This window comes from Salmo salar, chromosome 23, assembly GCF_965601325.2.
Source record: "Salmo salar chromosome 23, fSalSal1, whole genome shotgun sequence".
NCBI lineage: Eukaryota > Metazoa > Chordata > Actinopteri > Salmoniformes > Salmonidae > Salmo > Salmo salar.
Window position 1 is genome coordinate 48932772 of NC_138313.1, and position 19352 is coordinate 48952123.

At 43.3% G+C, this 19352-nt stretch overlaps 1 protein-coding gene and 1 long non-coding RNA gene across 2 annotated transcripts in view; both read left to right on the top strand.

Moving 5' to 3' along the window:
• Positions 1–3766: 3766 nt before the first annotated feature.
• The window catches only part of LOC123732224 (tripartite motif-containing protein 16), a 185853-nt gene continuing 170267 nt past the window's right edge, over positions 3767–19352 (top strand). The window contains exons 1-2 of the mRNA XM_082968278.1: positions 3767–4440; positions 5551–5646. Of these exons, the coding sequence (XP_082824404.1) occupies positions 3844–4440; positions 5551–5646 (693 nt within the window). The 5' untranslated portion in view covers positions 3767–3843. The remainder of the gene's footprint in view (positions 4441–5550; positions 5647–19352) is intronic.
• LOC145863062 (uncharacterized) lies at positions 14412–18745 on the top strand. Its single transcript, XR_014382393.1, has 3 exons — positions 14412–14504; positions 16343–16388; positions 16831–18745. It is a non-coding gene; the product is annotated as an uncharacterized LOC145863062 (long non-coding RNA).

The following is a 19352-nucleotide window of genomic DNA, read 5'->3' on the forward strand; positions in this document are numbered from 1 at the left end:
CATCATGGCGTGCTACGTCTCCCCGAGAGTGAAAAGTTTGTACGACTATCCCATGAGACATGTTCACATTGAACCAGGGCAGCCGCTCCATCACGCATCACAATCCCCTGTCAAGTCAACGTGGAGAGGAGAAGAGTAAGCAAAGTATAGATACGATAAGGGTAAAAGAGAATATTACCATCCTATTCACACTACACCCACAAGTGGAAAGACACTGGTCCACCCTGGACTTGGTCCCCCCCATAGCCTTATGCGGCCAGGGACCACAGCCAGCCCTCAAGACATGGACTCCACCGCTAGCTACCAAGACCTGAGGTTCATTTCAAAGCATTACACATTCACTGTACAGCATGTATGCACTATGGTGATGACACAGAATATGAATAAAAAGCTCAACAGCCGTTCTCACAGTTCAGTGCCATGTTGTTACATTGACTATTCATCTCTACCCCTACACCTGTCTTTCACTCATTACTTTGCAAGGCATACCTCGCAGTGTTTCATATCCCACATAGGAATATGCACTCCCAGCACTTACAGAGACGAGTGGTAGCACTATGCATCACTTTCCCAACCCTATTGCAGGTATAACTTAGTGTTTACATTGGGAGGGAGAAATGTAGCACATACCCCTGACAGACATGGTGAATTAGTCAGTCCTAGCAAGCAAAACTCCCGAATGCACTCTGTGACACTGAGACAGAATAGCATATTGTAGCCTAAGTCAGGTGCATGTATTATAGACACAGAGATAGTTAGGCAGGGAATAGGAGGACAGTGTGTACGAGAGACAACCCAATAAACATTGGGGCGAGGTGCAGCAACTATTACCTACATTGGATAAAGCAGGACATTAAACCAACAGTAAGGGGGAGCGACGGGAAGGTACATTTCCAAACACACCGGGTGACAGGAAGGTCAGGAATACTACTATCACACTCACCAGACACAGTGTTCCTAACCAACAGATATGTTATTTATATAGTTTTAGAATACTTTTAGAAATAGTTAGTTGATTACGGGGCCACCTGGCTGTTTGCGAACAGGGCCCTTGGTTGGAATGTGGCGCGTGTGAGTTCTGGGGCAGGACGTTCCAGTGGTATCCACCTGGTGGTAATGTGGTATAACAAATAAATGTATTAAACATTTTCAGTATTTCATTTTCTCTTTCTCATTTATTTTTCCTTTTTTGTTTCTTGTCCTTGGGTTTACAGTTCTTTATCAGAGTTTCCATTTCCTCACACACAGAGACATCCAATGTTCCCACTGCAGGCCATTTGGTGTTTAATTTTCTTGTGTGTTTTTACCATTTCATAGAGATTTTATTATCTCCTCTTTACTTAGGGGGTGTCTAGTCCCTAATATCTCTACTGGTGTTGTATTCATTTTATCGATTGTCTACAGCTTAGCTATAATTGATTAAATCCTCCTTGCTATCTTCTTTTCCTTTTGATTTAATTCTTTGTGATGTCTATCCTTCTTATGTTTATTTATTTACTCACTATATCCTATCTTCTGGTTAATGATTGTTTTGGTCCTATTTTACTCTATCCTCAGCACTAGTTCCTATTTCACGGCTGGGTAGCCTGAGGCTGTTTTTCTCTACACAGCTTGTGCTTTATCCGTATGTTTTATCTTCTCACTTCACTCACCGTATATACTATATGTGTTTTGTTTAATACTTTTTATTATGTTCTGTGTATTTCACAGTGGTTACTTTAACACACTATTATGTCAATGTTTTATCTTTCCATAGCTTCTTTTGTCTGTTATCTATTGATTTTGTTCCCTCTTCCTTGTCAGTATAACCTCTCTGTCAACAATAACATATCTCTGACCTTACTGTTGACAAATGGAACCGGTCTCTAGTTGGGGGAAAGTGCTTGTCAGTATAACCTCTCTGTCTACAATAACATAACTCTGATCTTACTGTTGACAAATGGAACATTCCACCCTAACATGTAGCTGGGAATACGTTATAAACTTCAGAATGTCAGTGTGTATGCTGAACCTACTTCCTCAGTAAATGGAACTATGTATGTATGGAGGGGAAAGCCTGCTATTATCTGTCTAGACTATGTATGTATGGAGGGGGAAGCCTGCTATTATCTGTCTACACTATGTATGTATGGAGGGGGAAGCCTGCTATTATCTGTCTATACTATGTATGTATGGAGGGGGAAGCCTGCTATTATCTGTCTATACTATGTATGTATGGAGGGGGAAGCCTGCTATTATCTGTCTACACTATGTATGTATGGAGGGGGAAGCCTGCTATTATCTGTCTATACTATGTATGTATGGAGGGGGAAGCCTGCTATTGTCTGTCTATACTATGTATGTATGGAGGGGGAAGCCTGCTATTATCTGTCTACACTATGTATGTATGGAGGGGGAAGCCTGCTATTAGCTGTCTACACTATGTATGTGATGTACAACAAGCAGTGCAGCAGTAATGAATGAGGAGGAAAGTGTTTCCATAGGTTTGTGTTGTTATTATTATTAGCGGCTTGGGTCTTTTTTAATATCAAGGAATATTTCACTTCCTCTGTTCATAGGAGTAACAACATGAATTTGTCCATGAGGCAGAAGTAATGTGGTGCGACTCGAGTTTCGCCATCAGCTGGAAGACTGTGTCCCTTTTTGGTCAGTGTCAGTGGAGGAAAGAGAGAGTGGAGGGATGTTGAGAGACGGACCCTCAGTCTGCTGCTCTCTCCCTCTGCTGAGACTGACCCTCAGTCTGCTGCTCTATCCCTCTGCTGAGACTGACCCTCAGGCTGCTGCTCTCTCCCTCTGCTGAGACTGACCCTCAGTCTGCTGCTCTCTCCCTCTGCTGAGACTGACCCTCAGTCTGCTGCTCTCTCCCTCTGCTGAGACTGACCCTCAGTCTGCTGCTCTATCCCTCTGCTGAGACTGACCCTCAGGCTGCTGCTCTCTCCCTCTGCTGAGACGGACCCTCAGTCTGCTGCTCTAGAGACTGAGAGGTATAGAGACATACTGTCAAGGTGACAGGTATCCTAGTGGTTTAGAGACTGAGAGGTATAGAGACACACTGTCAAGGTGACAGGTATCCTAGTGGTTTAGAGACTGAGAGGTATAGAGACACACTGTCAAGGTGACAGGTATCCTAGTGGTTTAGAGACTGAGAGGTATAGAGACACACTGTCAAGGTGACAGGTATCCTAGTGGTTTAGAGACTGAGAGGTATAGAGACTTGTCTCTATAAGACAGTTTCATTTCATCGGGTTTCAGAAATAATGTATAGGATATGTTCATAACCCCGTCCACCTATAAGATGTGGGGGGGGGGGGGGATCTGTATGACTAAGAAGAGATACAAAGAACTCTGATTGTAAAACATCTTCTCTTTTTAGTCCTAGATATGTCTATGGTTACTGCTGAATGTAGTACCTCTAACCCTGATCCTAGGCCTAACAGTAATAACCACACTGTAATGTTAGAACACATAAGTGTATTATAAGGCATTATAAAGGTCATTAAAATATTTATAATATGTACTTCATAGAAACTGTTAACCTTTATATATGCTAACAACTCACATTTTGTTAGATGTATTCCATATTAAGGGTCCTAAACTAGAAACTAAAATATTTGTCTCCCTCTAGACGTTGTATGCAGATCTCTCTCTCTCCCTCCCTGCACCCCTCCTTCCCTTGTTCCCTCCCTCTAACCCCTCCTTCCCTCTAACCCCTCCCTCCCTCTAACCCCAGCCATCTGTCAGAACAAGGAAATCCCTCCCCCTCCCACAGACTCTCTTCTGTGGAAACTAAACTGATCTGAGTCTCTGTGTCGTCTGTCTGTGTGAGAGTGAACAACCATCCAAATGGCTCAGCAGGGAGTTCTGCTGGACCAGGACCAGTTCTGTTGTTCTGTCTGTCTGGATCTACTGAAGGAACCGGTCACCATCCCCTGTGGACACAGTTACTGTAGGAGCTGTATTGAGGGCTGCTGGGATCAGGATGTTCTGAAAGGGGTCTATAGCTGTCCTCAGTGCAGAGAGACCTTCACTCCAAGGCCTAATCTGAGGAAAAATAACATGTTGGCTGACATGGTGGAGAAACTGAGGAAGACAGGACTCCAGGCTGCTCCCCTTCCTGCTCTGTGCTGTGCTGAACCTGGAGATGTGGTGTGTGATGTCTGCACTGGGACCAGAAAGCGGAAAGCCCTCATGTCCTGTCTGCCGTGTCTGGCCTCTTACTGTGAGACTCACCTCCAATCTCACTACGAATCTCCTGCTTTGAAGAAGCACAAGCTGGTCAAAGCCACCGCACAACTACAGGAGAAGATCTGCTCTCATCATGACAAACTGCTGGAGGTTTACTGTCGTACCGATCAGCAGGGTATCTGTTATCAGTGTGTGATGGATGAACATAAAGGCCATGATACAGTGTCAGCTGCAGCAGAGAGGACTGAGAAACAGGTAAGACCAGAACAACTTGTTGGTGACTGTCTGATAAACTAAGAATTAAAGATACAGTAGGAACTAAGGCTGTTTGAATATGAGATCATTCAAATGAAATTGATCTACAACTATGAACACAAACCTTGATTATATAGATATGTTAACCCAGATTCTTCAAATGTATCACCATTTTCTAAAGTCTGTTAGGTTCTGAACAGACAGAGTTAAAACTCAAACCAAGTTTATTCACCCACTGGGTCATACAGCTCAAAGACAATGTATGATTACACAATAACATATATTTATAACCTCATACTAGGCAGGGTCAATTGTTACACATCTAGACAGCCAATACATCTCTGTTGCTAGGCAGGAACTGAATTGGTTCCTCTCACTGGTGTAGTCATGGCCCTGCCTGATGCTAGAACCTTGGTGGGTGTGGAAGTGTGTGTGAGATAAGACTGTAGTAGGAGGGTCGTTGGGGTGGGCCTCTCTGGCCCCCCTCCCAGAGGTTTCTTCTCACTTCGTCTGTTGACTTGAACTCGAGCCGAATTCCTGGCTCCTCCCTAGTTCTGCAGCTGTCCTACCTTATCAGAGACTAACTAGACTGTTGAATTCCTGGCTCCTCCCTAGTTCTGCAGCTGGCCTGCCTTATCAGAGACTGAAACTAGTTGCCCTTTGCCTCCCTCGTTAGGAACATTGATATTCAACAATAACATATTTGAACAGAATATTTCAGCACTTCCCCTTGTCTCTCTCAGTAACTTTCCATACACCAAGTTCCTATCCACCCTTCATTGACCCCAACATATACATTCCTTATACATGTAAAGTCATCAATACGTTATAGTATGGTAACATGAATAAGTATATTTCTAGCTAGAATCCAACAAGTCAAACATCATTATCATTAGTTATCAAACATCATTATCATTCGTTTTCAAACACCCAATCAACTCCCTGTTAAAACTATAATCATTCACATGACTACATAATGATATAATTTCAGACAGACACTTCCTCAATATTTTGATCCTTATCTTCTATGGGTCCTATGTCACATTACTATACTATTGATCTACTGGACAAATAAAGCTTGATAGCTCATTGAAGAGTGATTCTCCACAGAGGCAGCTGGGGATGAGTCAGCAGAAGGTCCAGCAGAGATTCCAGGAGAGAAAGAAGGAGCTGAAGGAGCTCCAACAGGCTGTGGAGTCTTTCAAGGTGAGTATTGTTGACCAGAGGAGACACACCATTTCACTTCTCTCCTCCAGTCAGAGAGAGAGAGAGGGGCCCCTCTCCAATCCTACTAACCCCACTGTTGAGAACAGGCTGTCTGGACTCCTTTCAGAGAATTGACTGCTTAATGTAACTGACAGGATATGAACACAGGTCTACCGCGGGAGAAACCAACATATTGACCATTACACCAAGAGGACATTCCCTATTGGGCCGACACTGATTTAGAAGTCACAGGCGGGGCTACCTCATCACATAACCATGAGTAACCATGACTGACTCATGTCCCCTATACATTAACATGGAGCACTCTCTCTCTCTCAAATTAATTCAAAGGGCTTTATTGGCATGGGAATCATATGTTTACAAATGAACAGAAATGAACAGTAAACATTACACTCACAAAAGTTTCAATGGAATAGAGACATTTCAAATGTTATAAATCAATTGGAAAACAGAGTTTTTTTGTGGTTTCACGGTGGGTGGGACTATCGATATTTGTTTGTGTTTCTTCTGACCAGAGAGAGTGGTCGCTCCGTGTCACGCAACTTGGGTCAAGATCTGATTCTTGTTTTGCTCTTAGGAACAGGGCACCATTGAAAGGAGTGATTTCTGGGGTAGCGTTAGTGTGGAGGTGGAGCAATTGAAGTTGAAGGCTCTTGGTGTTTGTGATGCCCGCCGTTTGGTGTGAAGCAGACCAGGTGGTGAGCGTGGTGAAACAGAGGAGTCACTGTCAGCATTTGAGTCTTTACCCGACAAAGTCATGTTGGGATATATCAGTTATCCTGTTAGAGTCTTTGTGTTTAATCCACTGAGCTGTTTCAGGTGAAACGTTTATGGTCATGTTGCAGCAGTTTGTAGGAGGGAGATTCCAAGATGTGGGAAGTGTGCAGGAGGTCATGGGATAGAGGATTGTGAAGTTTCAGTGGATAAAGTTGTGTGTGTCAACTGTAGGGGTGTCCATGTTGCTGGGGATAAGTGGTGTCTGGTGAGAGAGAGGCAGGTTAAGGTGGCTAGAGTCAGAGTAGTGCAGAAGGTGGCGTATGCTGAGGCAGTGAAGAAAGTAGAGGAGGATGGGTCAAGGCTGAGGGATCCTGAGAGGATCCCTGTGAGTAGTAGATCTGTGACAGCACAGAGGAATTGGCCAATGAGTGATATAAGCTTCAGTAAGGTTGGCTTCTTAGAGTTCAAAGCAATGGTTATCAACTGTACCGCAGAAATGGAACGGAAATCACAGACGATAGATGTTGTGGTGGCAGCTGCAGAGAAGTATTTGGTCATACGAGATTTGACTTCAGAAGAGTTCCAGGGTGTGTTGAGTGGTGGTGTCCCGTCCTCCCAGGTCGTTGGCATGGTGCAGGAGCAGATAGGGTCAAAGTAGTGGAATGGGGTAGTGGGTTTTTAATGAGTGTAGGGTTAGTTGGCATGGTGCAGGAGCAGATAGGGTCAAAGCAGTGGAATGGGGTAGTGGGTTTTTAATGAGTGTAGGGTTAGTTGGCATGGTGCAGGAGCAGAAAGGGTCAAAGTAGTGGAATGGGGTAGGGGCTTTTTAATGAGTGTAGGGTTAGTTGGCATGGTGCAGGAGCAGATAGGGTCAAAGTAGTGGAATGGGGTAGTGGGTTTTTAACCTCTATGGGCTAGGTGGGACGCTAGCGTGCCACCCGTGGTGCACTCCATCAACAGCAGGTGCATTTCAAGAGCGGCAAATTTGAATCCAAATAAATGTCAAAATTCAAATTTTTCAAAAATACAACTATTTTACACCATTTGAAAGATAAACATCTCCTTAATCTAACCACGTTTTACGATTTCAAAAAGGTTTTACGGCGAAAGCATAAATTTAGAGTATGTTAGGACAGTACATTTACAAGAGTTGTGTGTAATGTTTTGTCAAGTCAAAGACAGGGTCACCAAAACCATAAAACCAGCTAAAATGATGCACTAACCTTTTACAATCTCCATCAGATGACACTCCTAGGACATTATGTTAGACAATGCATGCATTTTTAGTTCTATCAAGTTCATATTTATATCCAAAAACAGCGTTTTACTATGGCATTGATGTTGAGGAAATCGTTTCCCTCCAATAACCGGCAGTCAAGTCAGCGTCACAAATTAAATAATTAAGATTAGAAAACATTGGTAAAATATTATATTGTCATTTAACCTCTTGGGGCTAGGTGGGACGCTAGCGTGCCACCTGTGGTGCACTCCATCAACAGCAGGTGCATTTCAAGAGCGGCAAATTTGAATCCAAATAAATGTCAAAATTCAAATTTTTCAAAAATACAACTATGTTACACCATTTGAAAGATAAACATCTCCTTAATCTAACCACGTTTTACGATTTCAAAAAGGTTTTACGGCGAAAGCATAAATTTAGAGTATGTTAGGACAGTACATTTACAAGAGTTGTGTGTAATGTTTTGTCAAGTCAAAGACAGGGTCACCAAAACCATAAAACCAGCTAAAATGATACACTAACCTTTTACAATCTCCATCAGATGACACTCCTAGGACATTATGTTAGACAATGCATGCATTTTTAGTTCTATCAAGTTCATATTTATATACAAAAACAGCGTTTTACTATGGCATTGATGTTGAGGAAATCGTTTCCCTCCAATAACCGGCAGTCAAGTCAGCGTCACAAATTAAATAATTAAAATTAGAAAACATTGGTAAAATATTATATTGTCATTTAAAGAATTATAGATTTACATCTTTTGAACGCAATCAACTTGCCAGATTTAAAAATAACCTTACTGGGAAATCACACTTTGCAATAATCTGAGCACTGTGCCCAGAAAAATACGCGTTGCGATACAGACTAGACGTCATGTTGGGGAGATCTAAAATCGAAAATACTATGTAAATAATCCATTACCTTTGATTCTCTTCATCAGATGTCACTTCCAGGTATCACAGGTCCATAACGAATGTAGTTTTGTTCAAAAAAGCTCATCATTTATGTCCAAAAATCTCCGTCTCGTTAGCACATGATGTAAGCCAGCCGGACTTCTCGTCATGAACGAGGGGAAAAAATATATTTCCGTTCGTTCAAACATGTCAAACGTTGTATAGCATAAATCATTAGGGCCTTTTTTAACCAGAACATGAATAATATTCAAGGTGGACGAATGCATAGCCTTTTATAACGTATTGGAACGAGGGTACCCAACATGAAGTAGCGCGCCAGGTGTCTAATGGGACATCACCGTTCCATGGCTCTTGTTCGGTCAGATCTCCCTCCAGAAGACTCAAAACACTTTGTAAAGGCTGGTGACATCTAGTGGAAGCAATAGGAAGTGCCAAAATATTCCTAAACCCCTGTGTTTTTCAATGGGATAGGGTTAAAATCAATACAACACATCAGGTATCCACTTCCTGTCAGAAAATGTCTCAGGGTTTTGCCTGCCAAATGAGTTCTGTTATACTCACAGACACCATTCAAACAGTTTTGGAAACTTTAGAGTGTTTTCTATCCATATATAATACGTATATGCATATTCTAGTTACTGGGTAGGATTAGTAACCAGATTAAATCGGGTACATTTTTTTTATCCAGACGTGCAAATGCTGCCCCCTAGACCCAACAGGTTATAGAATTATAGATTTACATCTCTTGAACGCAATCAACTTGCCAGATTTAAAAATAACCTTACTGGGAAATCACACTTTGCAATAATCTGAGCACTGCGCCCAGAAAAATACGCGTTGCGATACAGACTAGACGTCATGTTGGGGAGATCTAAAATCGAAAATACTATGTAAATAATCCATTACCTTTGATTCTCTTCATCAGATGTCACTTCCAGGTATCACAGGTCCATAACGAATGTAGTTTTGTTCAAAAAAGCTCATCATTTATGTCCAAAAATCTCCGTCTTGTTAGCACATGATCTAAGCCAGCCGGACTTCTCGTCATGAACGAGGGGAAAAAATATATTTCCGTTCGTTCAAACATGTCAAACGTTGTATAGCATAAATCATTAGGGCCTTTTTTAACCAGAACATGAATAATATTCAAGGTGGACGAATGCATACTCTTTTATAACGTATTGGAACGAGGGTACCCAACATGAACTCGCGCGCCAGGTGTCTAATGGGACATCATCGTTCCATGGCTCTTGTTCGGTCAGATCTCCCTCCAGAAGACTCAAAACACTTTGTAAAGGCTGGTGACATCTAGTGGAAGCAATAGGAAGTGCCAAAATATTCCTCAGCCCCTGTGTTTTTCAATGGGATAGGTTTAAAGTCAATACAACACATCAGGTATCCACTTCCTGTCAGAAAATGTCTCAGGGTTTTGCCTGCCAAATGAGTTCTGTTATACTCACAGACACCATTCAAACAGTTTTAGAAACTTTAGAGTGTTTTCTATCCATATATAATAAGTATATGCATATTCTAGTTACTGGGTAGGATTAGTAACCAGATTAAATCGGGTACATTTTTTTTATCCAGACGTGCAAATGCTGCCCCCTAGCCCTAACAGGTTAATGAGTGTAGGGTTAGTTGGCATGGTGCAGGAGCAGATGGGGTCAAAGTAGTGGAATGGGTAGTGGGTTTTTAATGAATGTAGGGTTAGTTGGCATGTTGCAGGAGCAGATAGGGTCAAAGTAGTGGAATGGGGTAGTGGGTTTTTAATGAGTGTAGGGTTAGTTGGCATGGTGCAGGAGCAGATAGGGTCAAAGTAGTGGAATGGGGTAGTGGGTTTTTAATGAGTGTAGGGTTAGTTGGCATGGTGCAGGAGCAGATAGGGTCAAAGTAGTGGAATGGGGTAGTGGGTTTTTAATGAGTGTAGGGTTAGTTGGCATGGTGCAGGAGCAGATAGGGTCAAAGTAGTGGAATGGGGTAGTGGGTTTTTAATGAGTGTAGGGTTAGTTGGCATGGTGCAGGAGCAGATACGGCGTTTTGCCATAGGAGTTCTGTTATACTCACAGACACCATTCAAACAGTTTTAGAAACTTTAGGGTGTTTTCTATCCAAACCTGAACAATAATATGCATATTCTAGCTTCTGAGTTGGTGTAGGAGGCAGTTAAAAATGGGCACATATTTTTTCCAAAATTCTCAATACTGCCCCCTAGCCCAAACAGGTTAACCCATACGGCATGACGAGGTACTCATAATGGCCAGATGTGGTACTAAATGCAGTTACCCACTACCTCTCATCGCCTCGGCGATGGAGTCATTTCACGGGGCGCGCTTCTTCACGAAATTGGATCTCAGGAGCGCATATAATCTGGTGCGTATCCGAGGAGGGGACGAGTGGAAAACTGCACGTCACCCACCTTGGTGAGGGACGTGAGGCACTATGTCTCATCCTGTTCGGTGTGCGCTCAGAGTAAGGCTCCCAGGCACCTGCCTAGAGGGAAATTACATCCCTCCCGGTTCCACAACGACCATGGTCCCACCTGGCGGTGGATTTCTTGACTGATCTCCCGCCGTCTCAGGGCAACACTACGATCCTGGTCGTTGTGGACTGGTTTTCTAAGTCCTGCCGTCTGCTTCCGTTACCCGGTCTTCCTACGGCCCTGCAGACCGCGGAAGCCTTATTCACCCACGTCTTCCGGCACTACGGGGTGCCCGAGGATATCGTCTCAGATCGAGGCCCCCAGTTCACGTCCCGAGTGTGGCGGGCGTTTATGGAGCGACTGGGGGTTTCGGTCAGTCTGACCTCGGGGTTTCACCCCGAAAGTAATGGGCAGGTGGAAAGGGTAAACCAGGAGGTGGGCAGGTTCCTGCGGTCCTACTGCCAGGACCGGCCAGGGGAGTGGGCAAGGTTCGTGCCATGGGCCGAAATGGCTCAGAACTCTTTGCGCCACTCCTCCACCAACATGTCACCATTCCAATGTGTGTTGGGTTATCAGCCGGTCCTGGGGCCATAAGTGAGACAACCACATGTCACAGTCATAGTGTCTTCAGATAGCTAGGTGAGACAACCACATGTCACAGTCATAGTGTCTTCAGATAGCTAGGTGAGACAACCACAGTCATAGTATCTTCAGATAGCTAGGTGAGACAACCACAGTCATAGTATCTTCAGATAGCTAGGTGAGACAACCACAGTCATAGTATCTTCAGATAGCTAGGTGAGACAACCACATGTCACAGTTGTAGTGTCTTCAGATAGCTAGGTGAGACAACCACATGTCACAGTCATAGTGTCTTCAGATAGCTAGGTGAGACAACCACAGTCATAGTGTCTTCAGATAGCTAGGTGAGACAACGACAGTCATAGTATCTTCAGATAGCTAGGTGAGACAACCACAGTCATAGTATCTTCAGATAGCTAGGTGAGACAACCACAGTCATAGTATCTTCAGATAGCTAGGTGAGACAACCACAGTCATAGTGTCTTCAGATAGCTAGGTGAGACGACCACAGTCATAGTACCTTCAGATAGCTAGGTGAGACAACCACATGTCACAGTCATAGTATCTTCGGATAGCTAGGTGAGACAACAACAGTCATAGTACCTTCAGATAGCTAGGTGAGACAACCACATGTCACAGTCATAGTATCTTCAGATAGCTAGGTGAGACAACCACATGTCACAGTCATAGTATCTTCAGATAGCTAGGTGAGACAACAACAGTCATAGTACCTTCAGATAGCTAGGTGAGACAACCACATGTCACAGTCATAGTGTCTTCAGATAGCTAGGTGAGACAACCACAGTCATAGTATCTTCAGATAGCTAGGTGAGACAACCACAGTCATAGTATCTTCAGATAGCTAGGTGAGACAACCACATGTCACAGTCATAGTATCTTCAGATAGCTAGGTGAGACAACCACAGTCATAGTATCTTCAGATAGCTAGGTGAGACAACCACATACCACAGTCATAGTGTCTTCATATAGCTAGGTGAGACAACCACAGTCATAGTGTCTTCAGATAGCTAGGTGAGACAACCACATGTCACAGTTGTAGTGTCTTCAGATAGCTAGGTGAGAAAACCACAGTCATAGTATCTTCAGATAGCTAGGTGAGACAACCACAGTCATAGTGTCTTCAGATAGCTAGGTGAGACAACCACAGTCATAGTGTCTTCAGATAGCTAGGTGAGACAACCACATGTCACAGTCATAGTGTCTTCAGATAGCTAGGTGAGACAACCACAGTCATAGTGTCTTCAGATAGCTAGGTGAGACAACCACAGTCATAGTATCTTCAGATAGCTAGGTGAGACAACCACAGTCATAGTGTCTTCAGATAGCTAGATGAGACAACCACAGTCATAGTATCTTCAGATAGCTAGGTGAGACAACCACAGTCATAGTATCTTCAGATAGCTAGGTGAGACAACCACATGTCACAGTTGTAGTGTCTTCAGATAGCTAGGTGAGACAACCACAGTCATAGTATCTTCAGATAGCTAGGTGAGACAACCACAGTCATAGTGTCTTCAGATAGCTAGATGAGACAACCACAGTCATAGTATCTTCAGATAGCTAGGTGAGACAACCACAGTCATAGTGTCTTCAGATAGCTAGGTGAGACAACCACATACCACAGTCATAGTATCTTCAGATAGCTAGGTGAGACAACCACAGTCATAGTATCTTCAGATAGCTAGGTGAGACAACCACATGTCACAGTCATAGTGTCTTCAGATAGCTAGGTGAGACAACCACATGTCACAGTCGTAGTGTCTTCAGATAGCTAGGTGAGACAACCACAGTCATAGTGTCTTCAGATAGCTTGGTGAGACAACCACAGTCGTATCTTCAGATAGCTAGGCGAGACAACCACAGTCATAGTATCTTCAGATAGCTAGGTGAGACAACCACAGTCATAGTATCTTCAGATAGCTAGGTGAGACAACCACATACCACAGTCATAGTGTCTTCAGATAGCTAGGTGAGACAACCACATACCACAGTCATAGTGTCTTCAGATAGCTAGGTGAGACAACCACATACCACAGTCATAGTGTCTTCAGATAGCTAGGTGAGACAACCACACGTCACAGTCGTAGTAAGTTATCAGTACTAGTAGGACAAGACAGGTGCAAATTTGTTAATATTTTTTTTTGCTTGATAACATACATTGATAACATCAGAAGGGATAAATGCTTTTTAAGAACATTTGACCTCTAGATTCTCTCTCCCTCTGCCTCTGCCTCTCTCTCTTTCCTCTCCTCTCTCTTCCCCCTCTCTCTCCCTTTCTCCCTCTCACTCTCTCTTCTCTCCTTTCCTCTCCTCTCTCCTCCCTCTCTCCCTTTCTCCCTCTCCCTCTCTCTCACCCTCTCCTCTCTTTCTCGCCCTCTCCTCTCTCTCTCTCTCCCTCCTTCTCTCTGGTCCTCTCCTCTTCTCTCCTCTCCCCCCCATGCTGTTATTCCCTCCCCCCAGCCTACTTTAATCCAGTGGACTGCTCCAAGCTCCTGACCACCTCTCCCTCTCTGTCTCTCCCCCCCCCATGCTGTTATTCCCTCCCCCCAGCCTACTTTAATCCAGTGGACTGCTCCAAGCTCCTGACCACCTCTCCCTCTCTGTCTCTCCCCCCCCCATGCTGTTATTCCCTCCCCCCAGCCTACTTTAATCCAGTGGACTGCTCCAAGCTCCTAACCACGGACCAGTATGACCAGATCAGGGTGTACTCTGATTGGTCAACTCCTCAGCAGATTATCCAGCGCCTCACACCTATCAAGGTGAGGCATTGTGGGTGGGTGGGTTTATGTGTGTGTCTCTCTCTCTCTCGTTGACTCAAAAGCTTCATCTTCAATCTTTGTTTGTGTCTCCAGGTGCCCTGAGGACCATCGATATCTACGATGCCAACACAGGAGAGCTGGCATGCCAACTACTGGACCCCAACGCCCCTGGCATCATATCTGTGAGTACACATTAGAAATGTAGCCTTAGTTTAATGTCATTGTTAGCCTGTAGCCTTAGTTTAATGTCATTGTTAGCCTGTAGCCTTAGTTTAATGTCAGTGTTAGCCTGTAGCCTTAGTTTAATGTCATGCTAGCTTTGAGCCTTAGTTTAATGTCAGTGTTAGCCTGTAGCCTTAGTTTAATGTCAGTGTTAGCCTGTAGCCTTAGTTTAATGTCATTGTTAGCCTGTAGCCTTAGTTTAATGTCAGTGTTAGCCTGTAGCCTTAGTGTAATGTTAGTGTTAGCTTGTAGCCTTAGTTTAATGTCAGTGTTAGCTTGTAGCCTTAGTTTAATGTCATGCTAGCTTTGAGCCTTAGTTTAATGTCAGTGTTAGCCTGTAGCCTTAGTTTAATGTCAGTGTTAGCCTGTAGCCTTAGTTTAATGTCAGTGTTAGCCTGTAGCCTTAGTTTAATGTCAATGTTAGCCTGTAGCCTTAGTTTAATGTCATTGTTAGCCTGTAGCCTTAGTTTAATGTCATGCTAGCTTTGAGCCTTAGTTTAATGTCATGCTAGCTTTGAGCCTTAGTTTAATGTCATGCTAGCTTTGAGCCTTAGTTTAATGTCAGTGTTAGCCTGTAGCCTTAGTTTAATGTCAGTGTTAGCCTGTAGCCTTAGTTTAATGTCATTGTTAGCCTGTAGCCTTAGTTTAATGCTAGTGTTAGCCTGTAGCCTTAGTTTAATGCTAGTGTTAGCCTGTAGCCTTAGTTTAATGTCAGTGTTAGCCTGTAGCCTTAGTTTAATGTCATTGTTAGCCTGTAGCCTTAGTTTAATGTCATTGTTAGCCTGTAGCCTTAGTTTAATGTCAGTGTTAGCCTGTAGCCTTAGATTAATGTCATTGTTAGCCTGTAGCCTTAGTTTAATGTCATTGTTAGCCTGTAGCCTTAGTTTAATGTCAGTGTTAGCCTGTAGCCTTAGTTTAATGTCATTGTTAGCCTGTAGCCTTAGTTTAATGTCAGTGTTAGCCTGTAGCCTTAGTTTAATGTCAGTGTTAGCCTGTAGCCTTATTTTAATGTCAGTGTTAGCCTGTAGCCTTAGTTTAATGTCAGTGTTAGCCTGTAGCCTTAGTTTAATGTCAGTGTTAGCCTGTAGCCTTAGTTTAATGTCATTGTTAGCCTGTAGCCTTAGTTTAATGTCAGTGTTAGCCTGTAGCCTTAGTTTAATGTCAGTGTTAGCCTGTAGCCTTAGTTTAATGTCAGTGTTAGCCTGTAGCCTTAGTTTAATGTCAGTGTTAGCCTGTAGCCTTAGTTTAATGTCAGTGTTAGCTTGTAGCCTTAGTTTAATGTCAGTGTTAGCCTGTAGCCTTAGTTTAATGTCAGTGTTAGCCTGTAGCCTTAGTTTAATGTCAGTGTTAGCTTGTAGCCTTAGTTTAATGTCAGTGTTAGCCTGTAGCCTTAGTTTAATGTCAATGTTAGCTTGTAGCCTTAGTTTAATGTCAGTGTTAGCCTGTAGCCTTAGTTTAATGTCAATGTTAGCCTGTAGCCTTAGTTTAATGTCAGTGTTAGCCTGTAGCCTTAGTTTAATGCCAGTGTTAGCCTGTAGCCTTAGTTTAATGTCAGTGTTAGCCTGTAGCCTTAGTTTAATGTCAATGTTAGCCTGTAGCCTTAGTTTAATGTCAGTGTTAGCCTGTAGCCTTAGTTTAATGTCAATGTTAGCCTGTAGCCCTTGGACTTTGATATGGAAAGTGATGAAGCTGTTTGTTACAAGTCTTCAATGATGTATTTGTGCTGCACTATTGTTCAAGCCATCATTGGGTCAAAAATAATGCCAATTTTTAAATCTCTGCACACCTTCCTTTCCAGGTCAACAAGTTCAATCCGATGGGAGATGTTTTAGGATCTGGAATGGGTGAGTCTGTGTTTTTTAAATACTGGACTATATTTGTAGTCTCAGCACCCAGGATCAAATCAGCTAAGAGACTAACTATGTTTGTAGCTGGAAATATTCTAAAGCGTTTGATTCTTTTGCTAAAAAATCAGTGTTCAACTTGGGAATAGGGTGCCAGCCCTGGTCAAAAGTAGTGCACTATATAGGGAATAGGGTGCCTGCCCTGGTCAAAAGTAGTGCACTATATAGGGAATAGGGTGCCAGCCCTGGTCAAAAGTAGTGCACTATATAGGGAATAGGGTAGCAGCCCTGGTCAAAGGTAGTGCAATACATAGGGAATAGGGTGCCTGCCCTGGTCAAAAGTAGTGTACTACATAGGGAATAGGGCTCTGGTCTAAAGTAGTGCACGATATAGGGAATAATGTGCCATTTGGGACAATAAGGCTTTTGTGTTCCACCACAGGAGTGAACATCCTAGTGTGGAACAGAAGTGAGACATTTGCTGGTAAGCAGCAGAGAGGAGAGCTACAACAGGAAGCAGGATTCCAGGTTGGCAGAGGTAGAGGCCAGCGGAGGAGAAGAGGGGAGGCTCGGAGGAGGGGGGATTGACGGGGGGAGGATGAGGACGACATTGGGAAGCTGAAGAAGAAGCTGTCTTCCTCCTCGACGACCAGAACCAGAACATCCAGGGACAAACAGCACAACAGCCAGACACGGAAGGGTCCAGATAAATAATCAGGGAGAAGGAGAGAGGTTGTTTGTGATGTTTGAAAGAGTTACGTAGTTATTTCTGTGACATTGTCGTATACAGGTAACTACCAAAATAAAGGAAACACCAACATAAAGTGTCTTAATATTGCGTTTGGCCACCACCAACCGCCAGAACAGATTCAATGCACCTTGGCATAGATTCTACAAGTGTCTGGAACTCTATTGGAGGGATGCGACACCATTCTTCCACGAGAAATTCCGTAATTTGGTGCTGTATTGATGGTGGTGGAAAACGCTGTCTCAGGCGCCACTCCAGAATCTCCCCATATGTATTCAACTGGGTTGAGATCTGGTGACTGAGACACATCCTCTATATTCCTTTGAGAGCCCTCTTTCAGTCACTGAGATCTCTTCTTCTAGCCATAATGGGCAACTGGGAATTTTTATACGTGACCCTAAGAATGATGGGATGTTCATTTCTTAATTAACTCAGGAACCACACCTATGTGGAAGCACCTACTTTCAATAAATGTTGTATCCCTCATTTACTCAAGTGTTTATTTTGTCAGTTACCTGTTTGCAATCTGTTACCTTTTTCTTGTTCAAATTATGTGTTTTATTGAAATGCTCCATTCACATTTGTTATGAACAGGAGACAATCTTGACTTTTTACCTTTATTTAACTAGGCAAGTCAGTTAAGAACAAATTCTTATTTTCAATGACGGCCTACCAGGGAACAGTGGGTTAACTGCCTAGTTCAGGGGGCAGAACGACAGATTTGTACCTTGACAGCTCGGGGATTTGATCCAGCAACATTTTGGTTACTAGTCCAACGCTCTAACCGCTAGGCTACCCTGCCGCCCCTCCACTCTAACCACTAGGCTACCCTGCCACCCCTCCACTCTAACCACTAGGCTACCTACCACCTATACACTCTAACCACTAGGCTACCTGTCATCTCTACACTCTAACCACTAGACTACCTGTCACCTCTACACTCTAACCACTAGGCTACCCTGCCACCTCTACACTCTAACCACTAGGCTACCTGCCACCTCTACACTCTAACCACTAGGCTACCTGCCGCCTCTACACTCTAACCACTAGACTACCTGTCACCTCTACACTCTAACCACTAGGGTACCTGCCACCTCTACACTCTAACCACTAGGCTACCTGTCACCTCTACACTCTAACCACTAGACTACCTGCCACCTCTACACTCTAACCACTAGGCTACCTGCCACCTCTACACTCTAACCACTAGACTACCTGTCACCTCTACACTCTAACCACTAGGCTACCTGCCTCCTCTACACTCTAACCACTAGGCTACCTACCACCTCTACACTCTAACCACTAGGCTACCTGCCACCTCTACACTCTAACCACTAGACTACCTGTCACCTCTACACTCTAACCACTAGGCTACCTGCCACCTCTACACTCTAACCACTAGGCTACCCTGCCGCCCCACTTTGACTCCACACAACATAAAATCCACAGATGTTTCAAGTATGTCTCTCAACATTGATCACTGTTCTACAGTGTTTCCAAGATATATCTTGTGTTTCAGATGTTTTAAATACCTCTGTTTCAGGTGATAAATTGTTACTTTTTTATAAACTTTTTATACTTTATTAAAAAATGTCATTTTGAGCTTGAACTTGATTGTGTATTTATTATTCACCTTAAACTGATGAGTAGTTAACCTTGTCCCTTAAACTGATGAATAGTTAACCTGGTCCCTTAAACTGATGAATAGGTAACCTGGTCCCTTAAACCGATGAATAGTTAACCTGGTCCCTTAAACTGATGAATAGTTAACCTGGTCCCTTAAACTGATGAATAGTTAGCCTGGTCCCTTAAACTGATGAATAGTTAACCTGGTCCCTTAAACTGATGAATAGTTAATTAACCTGGTCCCTTAAACTGATGAATAGTTAACCTGGTCCCTTAAACCGATGAATAGTTAACCTGGTCCCTTAAACCGATGAATAGTTAACCTGGTCCCTTAAACTGATGAATAGTTAACCTGGTCCCTTAAACTGATGAATAGTTAACCTTGTCCCTTAAACTGATGAATAGGTAACCTGGTCCCTTAAACTGATGAATAGTTAGCCTGGTCCCTTAAACTGATGAATAGTTAACCTGGTCCCTTAAACTGATGAATAGTTAATTAACCTGGTCCCTTAAACCGATGAATAGTTAACCTGGTCCCTTAAACTGATGAATAGTTAACCTGGTCCATTAAACCGATGAATAGTTAACCT